Source organism: Melanerpes formicivorus, unplaced genomic scaffold, assembly GCF_026170545.1.
Source record: "Melanerpes formicivorus ecotype bairdi unplaced genomic scaffold, bMelFor1.0.p_v2 SCAF_2, whole genome shotgun sequence".
Classification (NCBI taxonomy): domain Eukaryota; kingdom Metazoa; phylum Chordata; class Aves; order Piciformes; family Picidae; genus Melanerpes; species Melanerpes formicivorus.
In genome coordinates, this window is record NW_027142354.1 from 56361736 (window position 1) to 56381154 (window position 19419).

The window sequence follows — 19419 nt, forward strand, 5'->3', positions numbered from 1 at the left end:
GAGAGCACGGAAGGGCTGATGTAAGTGTTGGGGATGTTTGGAGACAGCATGATCAGGCCACAGGTTTATCCATCAACCTAATTTCTCGTGTTAAGAGCTTGGTGGGATTGCCAAGAACGAAATGTCTGTGCTTGGCTGCAAAACGTGGGCTCCTCAGTACTGTACCTGCAGCTCAGCTGTCAGATGGACTCTCCACCCATCTGTCTCATTTCCCATGCGTCTGCTTAGGTGTGTGTTTGATTAGAGCTGCAGATAGCACTGTAAACACACAGGATGCCCCAGCAGGGTAGACTAGGGTCTCTACAGCCCCCATCTCATAAACCTGAGCATATATTAATGAGGAAAGATGCTAAATTATTCCCATCCGACCCATTAAGGCAGCCTTGTAGAAAATATGTGGTGTGGTGAGAGAGGGGAGTTAGTGCATGAATCACAAGCTCATTGGCAGCAGGACCAGCCCAGTAAATCAGTTAGTTCTTGGCTGCCATCTGAGATTGGAGGAGACTTCATAATCTCTCACCTCTGGCAGTTGTCAGCTCCTCCCTCTCACATGCCCAGGGCCCAGGAGAAGAATGAGGAACACGGCTCGGAAAGGAAGCTGTGATTTGGGAAGACAGCAATCCTGTGGCAGCACAAAACCCCAGGAAAGAAAGATTAGCATTTTCTGGGCACTCTGCATTTTCCTAAGAGCTGACCAACAGGTTTCCTGTGCATGACTTGTTTCACCTAAGGTATAGAAAACAGCTCTTCACCCCCAGGGGGTCTTTGCAGCACTGAAGCAACAGCTTTCTAGATCGAAAATTAAAGGAATTCCCTTGAGCACTGGGTTGGGTTGGGTTGGGCCCAGTGTGATCTGAACAGCAGGATCCCCAAATGAGGATCGTTGTCAAATTCATCTTTGATTTGTCATTTCAGACAGGCACCTTCAGGGGTTGGTTAGCAGGGAGAGAGTCTCAGGCTGGACAAACAGAACATGAATTTCAGTCCCTTGACATCGGTGGGTTAGCTGCAATCCAGGTGAATAAGGAGTAACTTCTAAGGCCACTGGTATCATTTGTTCTGATTCCAGCATACTAGGAGCCATAAAATCTCCCCTAGCAGGTGCCTTGGTTAGCCCCATGTCTCCCAGATAGGGACCCAGCACCTCCTTATGGAGCCCCCTTCACCCACGGGACAATTGCCACAGACAAGGCCAATCGAGACCACGTGCTGGGGGAACGTTTTCAGAGAGATGACTCTTACAGGAGAAAGATGCTGACAGCACTGAGCATCTTAGACACCAGTGACCAGTCTCCATTCAGAGCATCCTGTGAGCCCACCTGCGTGCAGGTGTGCTAGCAGGGGCTGACACTGCAAAGGAAATCATCCATCCATGAGGTACGGCCGGAGGACACCAAGCAGCCTTGCAGTTCATTTTCTGTTCCAGATCTGTCTTCATCCCATTTAGTCAGCCTTGGTGGCTGCTGATTCTATGCCCTGTTTGGGAAAGTCCAAAGAGCAGAAACCCCCTCAAACCAATGCACTGCTGAGCCTCAGCAGGAGCTAGCATGAGGCTCTGCATAGCAAACCTTACCCTTCCTACCCCCTGTCCAGCCATGACTTGGGATAGAAGTCTATTTTGCATCTTGATCTCACCAGGTCTTTCTAGTGTATCTGAGAAAGAACCAGAAATGGGGTCTGTGCTGCCCTGTTAATCATAGAATGGTTTGAGCTGGAAGGGACCATCTCTAGGTGATCACCTAGTTGCAAGCCCCTGCCATGGGCAGGGACACCTGATGAGGACATTGTTAACTTGCCATCTCTTTGCCATCAGGTTGGTCTTTGGTGGCTGTCATGATGGGACAGGGCTATGGCACATCTCCTTTATGTGCTGCTCTCAGCTCATTCCACTGTGGAGCCCCACTTGGGCTGTTGTTGTTTCCCTGAGCAGGATGGGACAGTCCCTGCTGCAGACTCTGTTCCTCAGTGCTATCTCCACGTGGAGTTCAGTATAATGTCTCTGGCCTTGCTAAGTCGTTTCACTGATTAACTTTGGGTGGTTTTGTCCTTCCTGTCAATATTTGTGCTTGCAGCAGTGGGGTGGCAGCCCTGGAAAGCTCAGCTCATCTGTTTATCTGCCAGCCAGGATGGCTGCAGGATGACATCTGCATACCATTCTGCTGCGGATCACTTCCTGGCCCTGGAAGGTCTCTCTGCTGCTGCCGCACCAGGGCGGCACAAGCCTGCACCAGCCCTGCCACGGGGCCACGCTCAGTCACCAGCTGGGCAGGCGCTGAGCCCAGGTCAAGACCTGCTGCCTCCACCAGGGGTTAAACCCAGGCAGAGACCTTGAGGGGGGCCAGGAAAGGAGAGGTCATTTCCAGCACTGCTCCATCAGTAGGGTGTTTGGTGTGCAGGAGCCAGCTGGCCCAGGCGCCAGCCTCTGCTGCTCTCTTTGCATTCCCAAGCTCCGGGTGTCTCCTCTGACTGTCACCTTGCAGGTGGAGCCACCCAGCTCAGCATCACTCCCTCTGGCAAGCTCGTGCTGTGTTAAGGGAAGCTGGAAAGCCTCTTTTGCTTCTGCTGCCTCTTCCTGCTTCTTTTCTTGCCTCTGTTTAGTTGTGCCTCTCCTTGTCTCCTCTTCAGATTTTGAACAGCCATTTATCAACAAGCCAGAGACCCTCCTCATCAGCAAGAAGGAGCACACTTGGGTGCCATGCCTCGTGTCCATCCCAGACCTTAACGTCACCCTGCTCTCGGTAAGAGCTCAGCCAGGGGGACGCTCTGACCCCAGGGGCAGTGCATTTGTTCTGCCTTGGTAATTGCCTGCGTGGAGGCAGGACAGGCACTGCCAGGAATGGAAAGTGCACGGGACACTTTTTCCATGGAAAGTACAAGCCACTGGCTTCCTCGTTTTCTTTGCTGGTCGAAGCCGTGCTGGCCAGTTCCCTTGGGCAGACCCCACAGGTTTCCTGCCAGCCTTGCTGCGCTTCCCTGGAGCTCTGTGAAGCAAAACAAGGGTTTGTTTGAATCCCATTTCCCTGCAGGACTCCCTGGTTGGCTCTGCTCTCTGTGATCTACCAGCTCTCTAGGTGGTCGCCATCCCCACAAGGGAGGATGCTGCAGCCCTGGGGCTGATGACTAAAAACAACTCTGTTATCAGCTTGCTTGTGCCTTCTCTCCCCCCCCCCCCCCCCCCCCCCCCCTTTTTTTTTTCCTCTCCCCCCTTTTTTTTTGACAATGCAAATACATCCTTCCAGGATGAGTGTTACTATTGTACAAAGGCCTCCAGGGACACACTGGGGGCCAGGGGCCTTCCCTTGCCCGGGAAGGACACTACTCAAGGTCAGCACTCATCCCAGTGGGACTGATGTTTGGGACATCAGCATCAGTTTCCTTAGCTATCACTGGATGTTTCCATTCCTGGAAGTCCCTGGCCCACTCTGCAGACACAGAGGCTCGAGGTGCAGGATACAGGGGCCAGGGGAGGCTGTGATTCCTAGATGACAAACCCTCGGTGGGAGAGGGCTGGAGGCCAGCACAGCATGATGCTGCAGCGTTTCTCCCCACAAAAGGGATGAGTTAGCCAGTGTAAAGCCTGGAAGGGGTGGGGTGGGAATGCTGTTACCTCTTACTTCACTTGGCAAAACGGTGATTTTTCCAGCAAAACTCCCTCATCCACCCCGACGGGAAAAGCACTTTCTGGGACAACAAGAAGGGGATGCAGGTGCCCACACACTTGATCAGGGACTCCTTGTTTGTCCAGTGTGAGACTGTCATCGACAAGAAGGTCTTCAAATCCAATTTCTTCATCATCCATATAGCAGGTGAATATTTGGGAAGGTGGTTTGGCTGACTCTGAAGCCCAGCAGTGTGGTTCCTGGGGTGGTTGTGGTCCCCTCTAGCTGTGCCGGCTCTGCATGGTGCTTTATCTCCTCTACTGTGTGCCAGACGGGGATTCAACAAGCAGCAGGAGGTCGTACCCAAGCCTCTCCTAACTGCTGACTCAGAGTCAAAGAAGTCCTTTTGTTGCCCCTTTGCCCCAGGGAGCGAGCTGTACGACATCCAGCTGTATCCCAAGAAAGCCATGGAGCTGCTGGTGGGAGAGAAGCTGGTCTTGAACTGCACAGTGTGGGCTGAGTTCAACTCGGGTGTTCGCTTCCAGTGGACTTACCCTGGCAAACAGGTACCAGCAAACAGAGCTGCTCCCAGTGCACTGACCCACTTCCCTCTGAGTCATCCACTCCTGCCCATTCATTGTTCCTCTCCACATCACTGGCAGGGCTCTACCTCATGATCCTGACCATGCTGTGCCCTGAACATCTTGGTCAGAGCACTTGCCCATTTTTCTGTCCTGCAGCAGAAGGCAGACAGAGGGAGGATTTCTCTTCCTGTCTGGAAGCATTGTCCTTGCCACAGGGTTGTTGCTCTGGGGCTCTCCTGGGCAAACACTGGCTTCACTTCCACCAGTGCAAATCCAGAGCAAACATCTTTGGCTTACAAAGGAGCTATTGTAGTCACACAGGCCTGGTCACCAACAGCTTCTGAGGGGGTCCCTTCCCTGATGTGTTTTCCTGCAGTTGTAGCCTTGTGAACAGCGAGACACACGAGTCCCCTGAGGGTATCACTGTTCACCTAGCTGTAAGGCTCCCAGGCTGCAGATCAGAGCAAAACATGTGCTAAAACCCCTGACCCCAGCCTCAGATGCTCAGCCATGAAGGGCTTGTTGCCTTTCTACTCCTGAGGATGATGATCAATAGCGGAGATGTCTGTCCAGGGAGAGGCAGGGCAGCAAGGAGCCCATCTGCACAGTTCCAGTCCATCCATGTGTTTCATGCCCCTCTCTCTGCCACCTCCCGCAGACGCAGCGGGCAGTGATGGAGCCTGAGCGCCGGTCCCTGCAGACGCACACGGAGCTCTCCAGCATCCTGACCCTTCACAACGTCAGCCAGCAGGACCTGGGCAAGTACACGTGCCTGGCCACCAACGGTGCCCAGGTGCTGGAGGAGAGCACCGACGTCATCGTGCATGGTAGGCACCTTCCGCTCCCTCGCAGAGCCACAGACAGAGCTGAGCTCGGGCAGTGCCTGGCCCAAGGCTCAGCAGAGGGGATCCTGCACCTCCATCCCACTCTGCTTCAGTGAGACCCAGCCTGCCTCCAGCCCCTCAGCCCTTCTGCACCTCCATCCCACTCTGCTTTAGTGAGACCCAGCCTGCCTCCAGCCCCTCAGCCCTTCTGCACCTCCATCCCACTCTGCTTTAGTGAGACCCAGCCTGCCTCCAGCCCTTCAGCCCTTCTGCACCTCCATCCCACTCTGCTTTAGTGAGACCCAGCCTGCCTCCAGCCCCTCAGCCCTTCTGCACCTCCATCCCACTCTGCTTTAGTGAGACCCAGCCTGCCTCCAGCCCTTCAGCCCTTCTGCACCTCCATCCCACTCTGCTTCAGTGAGACCCAGCCTGCCTCCAGCCCCTCAGCCCTTCTGCACCTCCATCCCACTCTGCTTTAGTGAGACCCAGCCTGCCTCCTCAGCCTTTCTGCACCCCAGCACCACACTGGGAGCATAATCACATTCAGCAAGGTGATAAGATGATGAGAGAGAGATACAAACACTACATTGGCAGTAGGATGGCAGGACACATCTCATGGCCCAGTGGCACATACGGTGCCCCTGTGGCACACAAGGCCTGGGAGGCACCCAGCTGTGGGCACACAAGGCACCATTGGCAGTGGGTTGCTGTCTCCTGGCAGCATAAAGTCCCAGGGCAGCACAGCCTCCCTGCATCCCAACAGCAAGGCAGAGTCACAGCTCTCTGCTCACCTGCCCAGCTCTGCCTGGCACCCATGGCCTCTGCTCCAGGGAGAGGGCCCTGCTGGGAACAGGGGTGTGGGAGAGGAGTTGGGGGTTGTACGGGCAGACAGGGCAGGAGTGGATATTGGCTATTTTGATGTCATTGCTGCCATCATTTTCAAATGCACTGCCACAACATCCTGCCTGTCCAGGCTCCTTGCTGTTTGGCCCTGTGGAAAAGAGCAGAGCTTGATGACAGCCTGTCCCTCTGTGCTGTGCTCTCCTCCATGCTCACTTTTTTCCTTGCAGAAAAGCCCTTCATCAATGTGGAGTGGAGGAAAGGCCCAGTGATAGAAGCCACTGCAGGAGATGAAGCTGTGAAGCTCCCAGTGAAAGTTGTGGCTTACCCCCCACCAGACTTCCAGTGGTAACTCATCTTTCTTAGCCTGAGACACCTTCTCCTCTCTTCCTCCCCTATGCCAAGTAGGGAAGCCTAGCCCAACCTCCTCACTAGGCCCCTCTGTGACCAAGAGTGTCCCAAATGTCACTTTTTTCCCCACCCCTGGGGGTTATTTCTCCCCCCTGCCCTGGCTCTCAGGGCAGCTTGGGACAGGAGAAGGTGAGATCTGTGTGCAAAACAGCAAAGGGCTTGGCAGGTCTGTGCTGTCTGGATGAGCCCAGTGGAGCTCCCACAGAAGCTGTCCCTCTCATCCCCCTGCAGTGGGGATGCTGGTTGCCCAGAGGAGCAAGAGAGTGGGCCTGGTTGTGCACCATATTGTGCTGCACTTCCATCAGAGCTGTCTGGGAGGTGGGAGCTTTGCACCTGCCCACTGCTCAGGGCAGAGCTATGACATCCCCAGCCTCACACACACCCACACAAGGCAATGCACAGAGCCATAACTCGGGTCCAGGGAAGCCCAGGAGTTTCTCCGGACAGGTCCCCCGTGCTAGCAAGGCCTGCCCCAACTGTGCTTCAGTGGGGACCAGCAAACCCCTGCCCAGCTGCCAGTGGGCCACTTCCTCCCCATGGCTGCATTTGTCTCTGCCTCCCCGCAGGTACAAGGACGGGAAGCTAATTTCCAAGCAATCTCAATCTTCAATGCAGATCAAGGATGTGTCGGAGCAGCACGCCGGGACCTACACACTGGTTCTGCGGAACAGGCTGGCGGGGCTGGAGAAGCACATCAGCCTCCAGCTGATTGTCAATGGTAAGGGAGGGGGACAGGGCTGGGGGGAGAGCATTGAGCCCATGGCCCCAGCCTCAGGGCTGCTCAGAGGCCAAGTCCCCAGTGCTGCCCTAAAGCAGTGGGCACCTGCACCATCGCCTTCTCCTCCAACGCCGAGGGATGCTCTGGCTCCTTGTGGCCCAGGTGATACAGCATGGGCTTGTTCTTGGTTCCATCACTCAGGGCAGGATGCATCCTTGCTCAAGGGCAGTTTCCCAGCTGCAGTCAGAGATGCTGCTGAGGTTGACTTAAAGGCAGGGCAGCTACAACACATGTGGAGCCTGGAGCCGAAGGAGTTCTCCTGGCTGGGAAGCTCCTAGGGAGTTTCCCTGGCAGAAACTGGTCCCTGTAGTGCAGAAACCAGATGCCAGCACAAAACGTGCTGGAATGGCACTGCTGCTTGGAGATTTGTCTCCAGCAAGCTCTGTAGGTCTGAGCCCTGCAGCATCCAGACAGTCATACCTTGCAGAGGAAGAAGCAATTATGTCACTTGAACCTGCACAGGTGTGACCTGCTCTGCCTTGCAGGCCTGAGCTGCCCAGAGAGCCCTGTGCTTTAGTGCCCAGTCTCTCTGTAGCTGGCTTTGGGGACAGCTGTGCCTGGACTGGGGGTGCAGCAGCTGAGCCTGTGGCCACTCATATCACTGATCCTTGCAGTTCCTCCACACATCCATGAGAAGGAAGCCTCTTCCCCAAGCATCTACTCCCGGAGGAGCCCCCAGGCCCTCACCTGCACAGTCTATGGCATCCCAGCACCCGAGGTGATCCAGTGGCAGTGGAGGCCATGGATGCCCTGCCGGATGTTCTCCCGACGCAGCCTGTAAGTGCCACTCCTTCCAGCCCCCCAAGTGCCACTCCTTCCAGCCCCCCAAGTGCCATTCCTTCCAGCCCCCCAAGTGCCAGTTCTTCCAGCACCCCTGACTTACCAGGACACCAGCATGGCATTATGGACTCCTTGGGCACTCTGGATGTGTTCCCAAACCCATCTCACTTCTGATTGTCCCAGCCAGAAAATAGCAAGACAAGGAGAGCACCAACTGATAGCTCAGAGCACTGGACACTCACTTGCCCTGTAAGAGAGGCAGAGTGGAGCTCACTGGTCCCAGACACCAAGGGTTTCTGCAGCTTCTTCTGTGTCCTCAACCATCTGCATCTGGCAGGGGATGTCCGTGGCCAGGCCACACCTCACAGAAACTGCAACAAAACCACTGCTTATGTGGAAGCACAGCCCCTTGGTGAGAGCCTGAGACAGCACCTGGGGCTCAGCCCATTCCTGCTCTAGGCTTCCTGTGGTTCTTTGGACTTTTTTTCTTCTGCTGGGTAATAACAGAAGCAAAAATGCTTACAGGCAGGTGAGCAGAGCTGCTGCGTGTGAGGAAGAGCCACTGAATCTGGGCAAGCACCAGATCCCTGCTAGCTGCCAGGATGGTTTGCCAGGAGGGTGTTTGGGCAAGCAGGACCAATAGGCAGGCAGGAAGGGTGCATGCCCACTGCCTGTGCCCTGGGAAGCTGGGGCAGCACCAGGCAGGGCTGTAATGACGTTTTTTAGGAAGAAGGAAAAGGGATGCTGGGGAGTGGTAGCCAGAGCAGTCAGGGTGGAGGACATCAGGGTGCCTGGAGGAAGCCAGGTCCTGCAGCCCTGTGCCAGCTGTTGTTGAGCCAGGGACAGCAGAGAGCTCTTCATTGCATGCAAGTGCACTGTGGCCCTGTCAGGAAGCAGAGGGGCCCATGAATTATGAGCACTGTCTCCCAAGGCCACCATATTTCTGCCTAGCATAGCTCCGGAGGATGCAGGAGGCTTCTTTGGGGCTTCCTGTTGTTTACACAGCTCACCAACGTGCTGAGCGCCCTGACCTGTGCTGCCAGCACACACCCCTGCCCCTGCTCTTAGGTGCTCAGCTCCCTGCTGCTCCCCTGGTGCCATAAGCCTTCTGCCTCTGCAAATCCCACCCTGGATTTTGGGCAGAGCCTCCCATCTCCCTGCCCCACCTCTATTTCAGAAGCTCCCTGCAGCATCCAGGGCCATGACAGATTTGGACACTTCTCCCTGCCCACCTGTCTTACCCCAAAGAGGTACAGCACACATGCTGCTGTGAGATACCAGCAGCATCTCTGCTTGGGATGTTTCCCTCCTGCTATTTGTTGACTCAAAAGCAGCAGGAGCACCCTTTGGTGCACAACCAGCCAGCATCTATCCAGAGTCTGTAACATCTCTGACTCACAGTCCCAGCAGGGGTTTAAGGCCTTGTTGTGGAGCAAAGTAGCATCAAGAACTGCACCAGGCAGACAGGAACAGATTTCACTCCTGCATTTCTCCATTCATAGCAGGGAAGGATGAAACCACAGGCCTGGGGGTGAAGACACTGCCTGGGACACCAGCATCCGATGATCTTTGAGGTCTCTTCCAACCTTAGTGATACTGAATACATTCCCTGCCCCAACAGATAATGTGATTGCAGAGCACCCTGATAAAACACACTGGAACTGTGTAGCCCGAGAGACTCAGGACATTCTGCAGAGTCAGAGGCCAGGGGCATCAGTTCTCCCACACAGTGCCATTTTTGCTGCCTTTTCCCCAGCTGAACCTCTCTCCATCTCTCTCCTTTCTCTCCTGCTCCTCCCTGGCTGCTGGATTAGCAACAGCAGGCACCGGGCAGCACGGCGCCACCAGCGGGACCGGATGCCTGAGTGCAAGGACTGGAAAGATGTGTCGCAGCAGGACGCCGTGAACCCCATCGAGAGCATCGACACCTGGGTGGAGTTCGTGGAGGGGCGGAACAAGGTGAGGCTGTAAGCCCCAGACCAATCCCGGAGTGAGGAGCTGGAGACAGGCACCCTCGAAGGGGTCCTTTGGCTTCAGCCAGCAAAACTGAGCTGGAAATGAACCTGACAGAGCCAGATTTGGGGAAGGCTTCACACCTCTGCTTCTGGAGTAAACCGTCAATGGCCATTTCCAGTGCTGGGGCTCTGCAGTCCCAGGCAGCCTCAGGGTGAGGGTGAACTGTCACCTCTGAGAAATGGCCCTGCATCCAGAGAGGCTCTGGAGGGATCACAGCGATCACCAGTGAACACAGGGCACCCAGGCAGGGAGAGTGTGGTGGGGGGATGTGTTCTATGGGGGCTCCCATGGCTATTTCTGATCACTGCTGCATCAGCTTTCTGGGAGAGCCAAACCTCACACAGCAGCCTGGGCAGCTGGAAAGGGGAGAGCAGGAATCAGGCTGACCAGGAAATCTCGGGCCTCAGGAAAGTGTGTGGCAGGGCATTGCATCCAGCTGTCCCCATCCCCATGGGATGGGTGAGGCTGGTATGGAGATACTGGCATCTATCTGCTGCAGGTTTGTGAGTGAGGGCACAGGTGCCCCCCAGAGCCCACTGCATCACGGTGTGTGCTCTCTGGAAGGAGCATCTCTCCCTTAGTGCAGCATCTGTGACCTGCAGGCAGGCAGCCCCTGCAGGCAGGCAGCCCCTGCCGGCTGCTTGTTTCTTTCCGTCTCTCCGGTAGCCACAAGTGTCAGGCCTGTGCCATGACGGGGTTCCTGTTCCCGCTGCTGTCGGGCATCAGCTGCTCACAGAGGGATGCAGAACAAACAAATGGGCTCCTGTTTCCGAAAGTCACTTCCTGTTTTCCTACACACCTCCAAAGGCACTTCCCGTCCCCTGGCCCGGCCGGGACTTCGTCACTCTGCCAGAAGGGTGGCAGGGACAGATCCTGCTTCTCCCGGAGCAGAGGAAAGGAGAGGCAGGGATTGGTGCCCCCCCAGGGAAGCAAGCAGGGGTGCTGGGAGCTCCTGGGTCCAAAGCCCTTCTGCATCCCTCCAGATGTGACTCTTGGTTTGGTCCCTTTTCATCTTCTCCTTTTTTTCATTTTCTTACTTCCATCCCTCAGTTGTGTTCTCCTCATTCCATCTAGCTGGTTGTAAATGTCCTGGAGGTCCAGCTTAGGTTGTACAGCCCAGGGATGTGCAAAGAGCTCTGGGAGAAAAAAGCTCTTCACCTGTGGTGGGATGCTGCATCCTCCAAATGTGCCTCCTTCTCCTTCTCCTTCTCCTTCTCCTTCTCCTTCTCCTTCTCCTTCTCCTTCTCCTTCTCCTTCTCCTTCTCCTTCTCCTTCTCCTTCTCCTTCTCCTTCTCCTTCTCCTTCTCCTTCTCCTTCTCCTTCTCCTTCTCCTTCTCCTTCTCCTTCTCCTTCTCCTTCTCCTTCTCCTTCTCCTTCTCCTTCTCCTTCTCCTTCTCCTTCTCCTTCTCCTTCTCCTTCTCCTTCTCCTTCTCCTTCTCCTTCTCCTTCTCCCCTGTCTTCTCTTAACATCCTCCACTGTTTTTCATTCTGTCTGGCAAGGCCAGAGTGAGCCCCACAGGATGTGCAGGCAGCAGCATGATGTCAGACCCAGAAAGCCCGACTCCAACGTAACAGAGGCGTTTAGAAGGAAAATCCCCAAGAAACAGGAAAGGCAGTGCACAGAAGTGGCAGCCCTGGGGTCACTGCAGCTGCATTCAACAGCCCCAAGGAACGGAAAAGGCAATGCACAGCAGTACTGGCAATAAGGTCACTTCAGCTGTGCTGAGCGTGCAGCGCAGGAGTGGCTCCTCCTGTTCCCTCCTGGGGAACAGAAGCTAACACACTGCCACTTAGAACCTACATGATTCCCAAGGCCTATGGGGTGAATAGAAAGGGCAAAGTAGCTTCCCTGGAGGAACATCATTTATTTGCAGTTTGAACAGTGTCTCACTAGAGGGGTTCTGGGGTGTGATTACCTTGCCATTTAAGCAGGGAGGGAGGAGAAACCTGTGCTTCAAACTGCAGATCTCCTCTAAGGGGAGTGCTTGCAACACATTTGGCAGCTTGCACGTGTGCAGCATGAGCTGGAGGAAGAGAGCAGCCTTACTCCCCAGCTGCCTTCCCTGGCATGTTCAGAGGCAGCATCTCCTGGGCCTGTGCTCCCAGGACACCAGCCTGGCTCTTTGCCTAGTCTTAGTCATGTCTTGCTGGAAGGAGGGGGGAGGAAGCTTTTACAACCATGCCTATGTACACTTGGGATTTAAAGGGAGAAGATGAGAGCTCTTCCTGAAGTGGTGAGAGCTGGGATGCTTTCCCAGGCTTGGTATTCCTTTATGGATGAAAGGAGTGCTTGCAGGTCTGTAAGTAGCTGTAAACTCCACTGAAATCTGTGGGACACAAAGTAGTCACTTAACTGCAGAGGGCTCAGATAATCCAGACCTTGGGGTCCTTTCCCTTTCTCCACACTTTTATAAAGCTTGACAGGAGTTTAGCCACCCCTCAGCTCTACATCATGTTTGTCCCCCTTGCTGGACAGAGGCCTTTCCCCTTAGTAATCCAAGGGGCTTAGCATTCAGTTTGCTTCCACAGTGCTGGCTGGGCTCTGTGAAAATGAGCAGAAATCAGGAATTAAACTGTGTTGCTCTTTCTACAGCCAGCAGATAAGGCTGGAAATGTACCAAGGGCTACTGAATGAGAGGCCAGTTTTGTATAACCCTTTCCCAGGTACAGCTGCCACCTGGGGCCAGGCTTGCTGTGAGCTTTGCCATCTGCAAGAGAGCAGCACTGATCCTGCTTCTCTTCCCTCTTACTCTTTCTAATGCCTTATGCTCTCTTCCCCCATCAGACAGTCAGCAAACTGGCCATCCAGGAGGCCAACGTCTCAGTCATGTACAAGTGCATTGCCTCTAATAAAGTGGGTCGAGATGAGCGGCTGATCTACTTCTACGTGACCAGTGAGTACTGCAGACCACCCCTCCATCTGCATCAGCCAGGCTCTCTGCTTGAAACAGGCAGATCCCCAGACCTGCTGGCTCCTGTCATTCACAGTTGACACCTTTAACAGTGACCAACAGGAAAGCAGTGCTCCCTGAGAGCTCTGCTGAGTGGCAAAACCCTGGAGCCCTGGCAGCAGACAGCGCAGGCAGACTTGGGCAGACAGACCTGTGCCTAGGTCCTGGAGCAGCCCTGGCAGGTCCCGGGCTGGGGATGTCCTGCTGGTTCAGGCCCAGGCAGCTCCCAGGGCAGGGGATGTGCCTGGTCCAATAGCATCCTCTAGTGGCACTGCCAGACCTGCTCCCAGGCAGGATCCTTTTGGCCAGAGCTCCCCTCAGGGTCCCCATGGGATTTTGGTGGTGGGAGAAAGCTGTGAGCCCAGCAGTGTGGACTGGAGTCATGGCCTATAGGGGGCTGTGTAAGTTTCCTACCAGTGGTATCCTGTGCTGGTGGTTGAGAGTCAAGAGGCAAGGGCATAGGAGAGGGTTATCTTCATGCCCCTCTAAACAGACCCTGGAAGCCTGGTCTCTTGGCCCTTACAGACAGTACCTGTGCTGGCAGATCAACCAGCTTTTGTGGAGGTAATGAGCACCGTTAATAAACATCTTCAGCTGCTGCTCCAGTAACTCTGTGTGTGTGCAGATGCCCAGCCTGACTGTGCAACTGTCTGCACCTGTGAAAGCAGCTGTGTCTGCAATCCAGAGTGCTTCAGCTGAGCTGAGAACAGTAACAGCCTATTGCAGACATCCCAGGCTTGTTTGACTTATGACTCCATCTTAAGTTGACTCTGGGACTTCAGCACAGCCCTTAGCCCTGGGTTCAGCTTAAGCTGTGGATCAATGGAAGTCCGCACGCCACAGTCCTGCTCTAGATTGGTTTCCTTCACCCTGGGCTGAGGACAGGAGAGTCTCAGAGAGCTGAGCCCAAGCAGACAATTTCATTGTGTCTGGCAGCTCAGCCGTGGAAACTCATTCACATGTTGATTTCCTTCCTGAAAGCCATTCCAGACGGGTTCGAGATTGAGTCCCAGCCCTCGGAGGAGCCCATAGAGGGGCAGGACCTACAGCTGAGCTGCAACGCTGACAACTACACCTACGAGAACCTGCAGTGGTACCGGCTGAACCTCTCCAAGCTCCACGACGAGGAGGGCAACCCCCTGGTGCTGGACTGCAAGAATGTCCACCACTATGCCACCAAGATGCAGGGGGAGCTGCGCTTCAAGCCCGACTCTAATGATGCGACCTTGCTGCTCACCATCCCAAACATCTCCCTGGGCGAGGAGGGAGACTACGTGTGTGAGGTGCAGAACAGGAAGACCCGGGAGAAGCACTGCCACAAGAAATACATCTCTGTGCAGGGTGAGGGTCCACAGGGCAGGCGGGAGTGACAGAGGAGAACTTGGTGCTCCTGCTGCCATCAGCTTCCCTGGGAAGCCACACAAGCAAGCTAAACTCCAGGTGGCAGAGGCAGGGCACCTGGGTTCCCAAGACCCCCTTCAGCAGGGGTCAGAGAGCCAAAGCCCTCCAAGAACACAGATATGCTTTTGATCAATCAGTTTCCCATTTTCCCCTCCTCCTCTCTGTGCTGCCCCTCCAGCCCTGGAGATCCCCCGCCTCAAGCAGAACCTGACTGACATTTGGGTGAACGTCAGCGACTCCATAGAGATGCGCTGCAAGGTGGACGGCAGCCACGTTCCTGAAATCAGCTGGTACAAAGATGAGAAACTGGTGGAAGAAGTGTCAGGTACAGTGGGCTGGGGGCAAATCAAAGGCAAGGCACCATGTCCAGCAGCTGGAGAGCTGAAACTGCCGTGCCCAGGCAAAGACACATGTTCTCTGAACTGGCTGATCTGGGGTGTGAATCATGTTCTGTCCCAGTTTGATACAGCCTCACCAGCCAAGTCTGTGCCCTAGGGCCTGGGACAGCACTCTCTGTGCCTGTGCTCATTCAGCTGGTGAGCAGAGAGATAAATCATTCATCTTCTTACTCCCAGCTCAGTGCCTGGCATCTTTGCTCATGCAGGGACCGACCCAGATCCCATGAAGGGATGTGGGAAGGATTGAGGCATATTGCAGAGGAAAAGGAACAGGTTCTGGAGCTGAAGCAGAGCTTGACACACCAGCTGGGCTGCTTGGCACCATCCCCATCCAGTGCTGTCTGCAGGGTTTTAGTTCCCTCTATTCACTGCCTGGGGAAGAACCTTCCAGGCCACAGAAGAGAGCCTTAACCAACTGGTGTAGTTCCATTCTGCCCTCTAAAATGAGCCAGTGAAAAAACAGGAGCCTTACTTTGAGCCTGAATCAGTCCAGTATGCTAATGCCCTCTCCCTGTGGGTGACCACTGCAACCCTCTGTGTCTTACAGGGATTGACCTGGCAGACTTCAACCAGAGGCTGAGCATTCAGAGGGTGAGAGAAGAGGATGCTGGGCTCTACCTGTGCAGTGTCTGCAACGCTAAGGGCTGTGTGAACTCCTCAGCCAGTGTCTCTGTGGAAGGTACCAGGAGCTGTGACACCTCTGGGGATGAAAGGAAGGAGTAGAAGTGTGGCCAAGGTCCCACAGCAGTGGGAGGAAGGGAAAGCCCCTAAGCCTTGCTGGTGGCCTGGTGCTCTCACAGGAGGATCTGCAGTCCAGAGCATGTTTAGTTTGGGCAAGCACCTGCCCAGCAGGCCACAGGGGATGGCTGAACCGGGGCACAGAATGGGAATATCTGAAGCTGTGATTTCCCTCCCATCCCACAGGCTCTGATGACAGGACCAATGTGGAGATTGTCATCCTGATTGGGACTGGGGTTATTGCTGTTTTCTTCTGGATCCTCCTTATCCTCATCTTCTGTAACATCAAAAGGGTATGTGACTGTCTCTGTCCCAGGGCAGGGGAGACGGTGTAGAAGGGCCTGGGGCAGCACCATTGCTGTGATGGGAGGCTCTGTGACAGCACCTGTGGAAAGGAGGTCATTGAGTGTGGCTTCAAGTGCTCTCACTGCCAGGGACAGGGTGCACAAGGCTTGTGGTAAAGGAGGTGACAGGGAACAGCCTTTGCCAGGGGGAAATAGGTCAAAGCAGGCAAAGGAACCAAATCTCCTCTGGGAGTCAGCACCCAGTGCTGGGAGGGCATCTCCTCACCCTTTGTGTTGGCTGATTCCTGCAGCCTGCCCACGCAGACATCAAGACAGGCTACCTCTCCATCATCATGGACCCTGGGGAGGTGCCCTTGGAGGAGCAGTGCGAGTACCTGCCCTATGATTCCAGCAAGTGGGAATTCCCACGGGACCGCTTGCGCCTAGGTGAGCCTGAGCCCCTCCCTGCCACCGTGTGCTGCAGCCAGGGCTTCCCACCAGCCCTTCAGGCTCATCCTCTGGGCTTCTTACACACATCTCTCTATTTAATGCTTTCTCTCTGCCTCAGGCTTGCAGTCTTGTTCCCTAGGTGTCCCCAAATCCCAGCTGTGCCTAGGAAATCTCTTCAGGTCTGACTGTGGACAGGTCTGAGCCAACTGTAAGCCCAGACTCTCCTACTGTACCCACACAGACAGCAGAAGACCTCTGGGCACACTTTAAAACACATTCCCAAATTCTCTAAGTGGCCATCTGGACAGAACAGCCCAGGCCACAGCAGGTACCCCAAGTCCAGGCCCAGTACAGCATCCATTATCCTCCTTACGCTGAGACACCCACAGGCAGTCTCTTCCCTCTGCCTGGGAGGGTTAAAAGTCCTGCAGACTACCTTTAAGGCACAGAGCAGTGACATGAACTCTGGCTACTTTGCTGCAAGGTGTCACATTTACCCTTCCAACATGCTTTGCTTGAGGGCAACAAACAGCCTCTCACTTCTGCAGGGCTGTTTCCTTCCTCTGCTTTGTCCATGCCAGCTCTGTCTCAATTCCTCCCACCACCCTTTCTCTTATTCTCACCAACAGAGCAAGCAGCCACCTGGCAAGGGCACAAGTTCCACTCCTTCCTTTTCCTTTATGATGTTTTTTCTTTCTTCTTCTCATGGTTTCCTGCTGGGATTTTTAGTTTTTATTCATTCTGTTCTGCCTGTGCTGCACTTGCCTTCCTTCACACTGCCTCTCTCCTTGTCTGTAGGTAAAGTCCTTGGTCATGGTGCCTTTGGGAAGGTGGTGGAAGCGTCAGCCTTTGGGATCAATAAAAGTAACAGCTGTGAGACTGTAGCAGTCAAAATGCTGAAAGGTATGTGGGGAGTGAAGCAGAATATGGAGTCTGCAGACAGCAGAGAATGAGGCACCTGCCAGGGAAAGTCCACCTGCCTGTCTTTTGCATAAGGCACTTGTTAAGGCACAGGAAAACGTTTTATCTCCTACAAGCACTCCTGGATGCTTCTGCTTGAGCCAGCCCTCAGCTAGGGGAGAGGAGCTGGAGGCAACCTTAGAATTTAGGTCTTCTTGGCCTCAACTCTGTTGATCCTCTTGGGCTTCCCTCTTGGATGCTTTACTCCTCTTCAGTTGCACTGGGAGGCAAGTGACAGAACCTACAGTAGGGACTTGTCCCTGCTCACTGCAGGAGGGTTGGACTTAGATGACCTTTAAAGGTCCCTTACAACCCAAACCATTCTGTGACTCAGGGAACTTGGCTTTCAAGGAAACTTATCTATCTGCAAAAGAAAAGAATGAGATTTGCCTCAAAGGACAAACTAGAATCCAGAGCCCCTCTTTGGCAGGTCACTGAAGGAAAGTGTTGCTCCCAACTACCTTCTTCCAGATGTGCCTGTATTTTGTGTTTATGGGCCTGCTTCACAACTGGGTAAAGAAGCAGGTTGTAGCTCTCTCACAGCACTGAGGGCTAAACTGCTTTGCACCCAAAGCCTGGTCAGCCCAGAGTGAGATTTTCAGCTTTCATAGCCATGTTTTCAAACAGGCATCCAAAACATTGTTCTGCAGTTTGGCACCCAACAAAACAATCAAGGCAGCATCTGGCCAGCAGTGGCCAGAACATAGATACCAAGCCATGGCTCATCTCAGCAGTTCTTAGCACTGCAAGTGTACTGATGATCTGCACAGCAACTGCAGAAGGAATCCTGGCTGTCTGTCATGTGGCCCATCAGCTGCACCTCAGGAGGATACTTCCCTCTCTCAGACTAAATTTGGAAACCCTCAAGTAAAGCAAACTGTTTATGGGGAAGCCAAGAAGTATGAAAAAGGCACAGAAACCTAGAGAACAACCCCTGAGGGTAAAACAGACAGGAGCTGATGTGGATTAGACACCGGGAGAGAAGGTGCAGTGCAGGGAGCTGGCAGGGCCACAACGCTGTGTTTGCTGTCGGGGTGGAACCATCAAAAGCTGCTCTGGGTTTGAGCTGGGACAGTCATGATCAAAAGGCTGAGAGGCTTTTTGTTTCCTATTGTCTTTCAAATTGTTTTATGGCTCATTATCTCTGTTTGGAGGCCAAAAGGGCAGAGACTCAAACGCGCGCATCTGTAGGTAAGCCTCAAATGATCTTTTGCCCTGCACAACTATCACAAGGAAAAACGTGTTTGGCACAGGTTGTGTTGTCCCTGCATCTGTAGGGAGCACTCCACACAATGCAGCAGGGATCCTGGGAGCTCCAGGCAAGGCTCTGACATCTCATACGGAAGCACGCGATAACAAAACGTACTAAGGCTTTGGGGTCACAGTCTCCGCAGCAAGGCTCACATTAACACTCTGCTGAGAGAAGGGGGAGGGGGAGTGAAAAGCTGTGAGGAGGCATCATGACATGGTCTGTGTGTTTGCAGAGGGAGCTACTGCAAGCGAGCACAAGGCACTGATGTCGGAGCTGAAGATCCTCATTCACATCGGGAATCATCTCAACGTGGTGAATCTGCTGGGTGCCTGCACCAAACCCAATGGTAAATACCCCAGGGCCATAGGCTGGGCCTGCTCCCAGAGACCTGTGTTCATCCCCTGTACCCCTTCTGCTGGCCACCTGCGTGACCAGAGGGATGTGGGGATGTTATTGGCGAGTTTGTGCACTTAGGGCAAGTGCCACAGTTCAGCAGGGCTGCACATGAGCTGGGGGCAATTCTGACCATTCCAATCTTACCTCCTCCCCTGGCCTTTGATGTCTTCTCACCAGGTCCACTGATGGTTATTGTTGAGTTTTGCAAGTATGGAAACCTCTCCAACTACCTGCGGACCAAACGGGAAGGATTCAGCCCTTACAGGGTAAGTAGCTTCCTTTGCCCCTAGGGACTTGTCCCATGGCTAGGGAAGGAAGACCTGTGGCCTGGATGTGACAATGGGACCGAGACACCCTCTGTCTAGCAGGAGCTCAACTTCACACAGTGATCTTGGCTCATGTGCACATCAGAGAAGTCATTCATCTCTGCAGTGGAAGATAGGTGCTTCCAGGCCAGAGCAACAGTCTAAGAACAGAGCAAGTCTGTGCTGCTCCTGGGTGCAGAGGGTACGATATGTGCTGCTTGCTGAGGTTTTTGTTCTGGTCTCCTTGCCAGGAGAAGTCTCCCAGGCTGCGCATCCAGGTGCAGTCCATCGTGGAGGCAGTGAGAGCAGACAGGAGGAGTCGCTCCGGGACTAGCGACAGTGCCATCTTCAACCGCTTCCTGCTGCACAAGAGCCACCCAGCACAGCCCATCCAGGAAGGTAAAACTCCAGTCCTGGCAGCAGCTCCTCACCTGCCAGACTTGTCTAACCTG

General features: G+C 54.3%; 1 protein-coding gene across 3 annotated transcripts in view; it reads left to right on the forward strand.

Moving 5' to 3' along the window:
- The window catches only part of FLT4 (fms related receptor tyrosine kinase 4), a 63614-nt gene that overhangs the window by 33305 nt on the left and 10890 nt on the right, over positions 1–19419 (forward strand). For all 3 annotated transcript variants that reach the window (XM_068162418.1, XM_068162408.1, XM_068162427.1), the window contains 18 exons: positions 2626–2738; positions 3644–3806; positions 4026–4165; positions 4842–5010; positions 6078–6195; positions 6825–6976; positions 7651–7813; positions 9631–9775; positions 12618–12726; positions 13765–14124; positions 14363–14509; positions 15130–15261; positions 15507–15613; positions 15916–16051; positions 16853–16957; positions 18499–18612; positions 18840–18928; positions 19219–19366. In XM_068162418.1, coding sequence (XP_068018519.1) covers positions 2626–2738; positions 3644–3806; positions 4026–4165; positions 4842–5010; positions 6078–6195; positions 6825–6976; positions 7651–7813; positions 9631–9775; positions 12618–12726; positions 13765–14124; positions 14363–14509; positions 15130–15261; positions 15507–15613; positions 15916–16051; positions 16853–16957; positions 18499–18612; positions 18840–18928; positions 19219–19366 — 2610 coding nt within the window. The remainder of the gene's footprint in view (positions 1–2625; positions 2739–3643; positions 3807–4025; positions 4166–4841; positions 5011–6077; positions 6196–6824; positions 6977–7650; positions 7814–9630; positions 9776–12617; positions 12727–13764; positions 14125–14362; positions 14510–15129; positions 15262–15506; positions 15614–15915; positions 16052–16852; positions 16958–18498; positions 18613–18839; positions 18929–19218; positions 19367–19419) is intronic.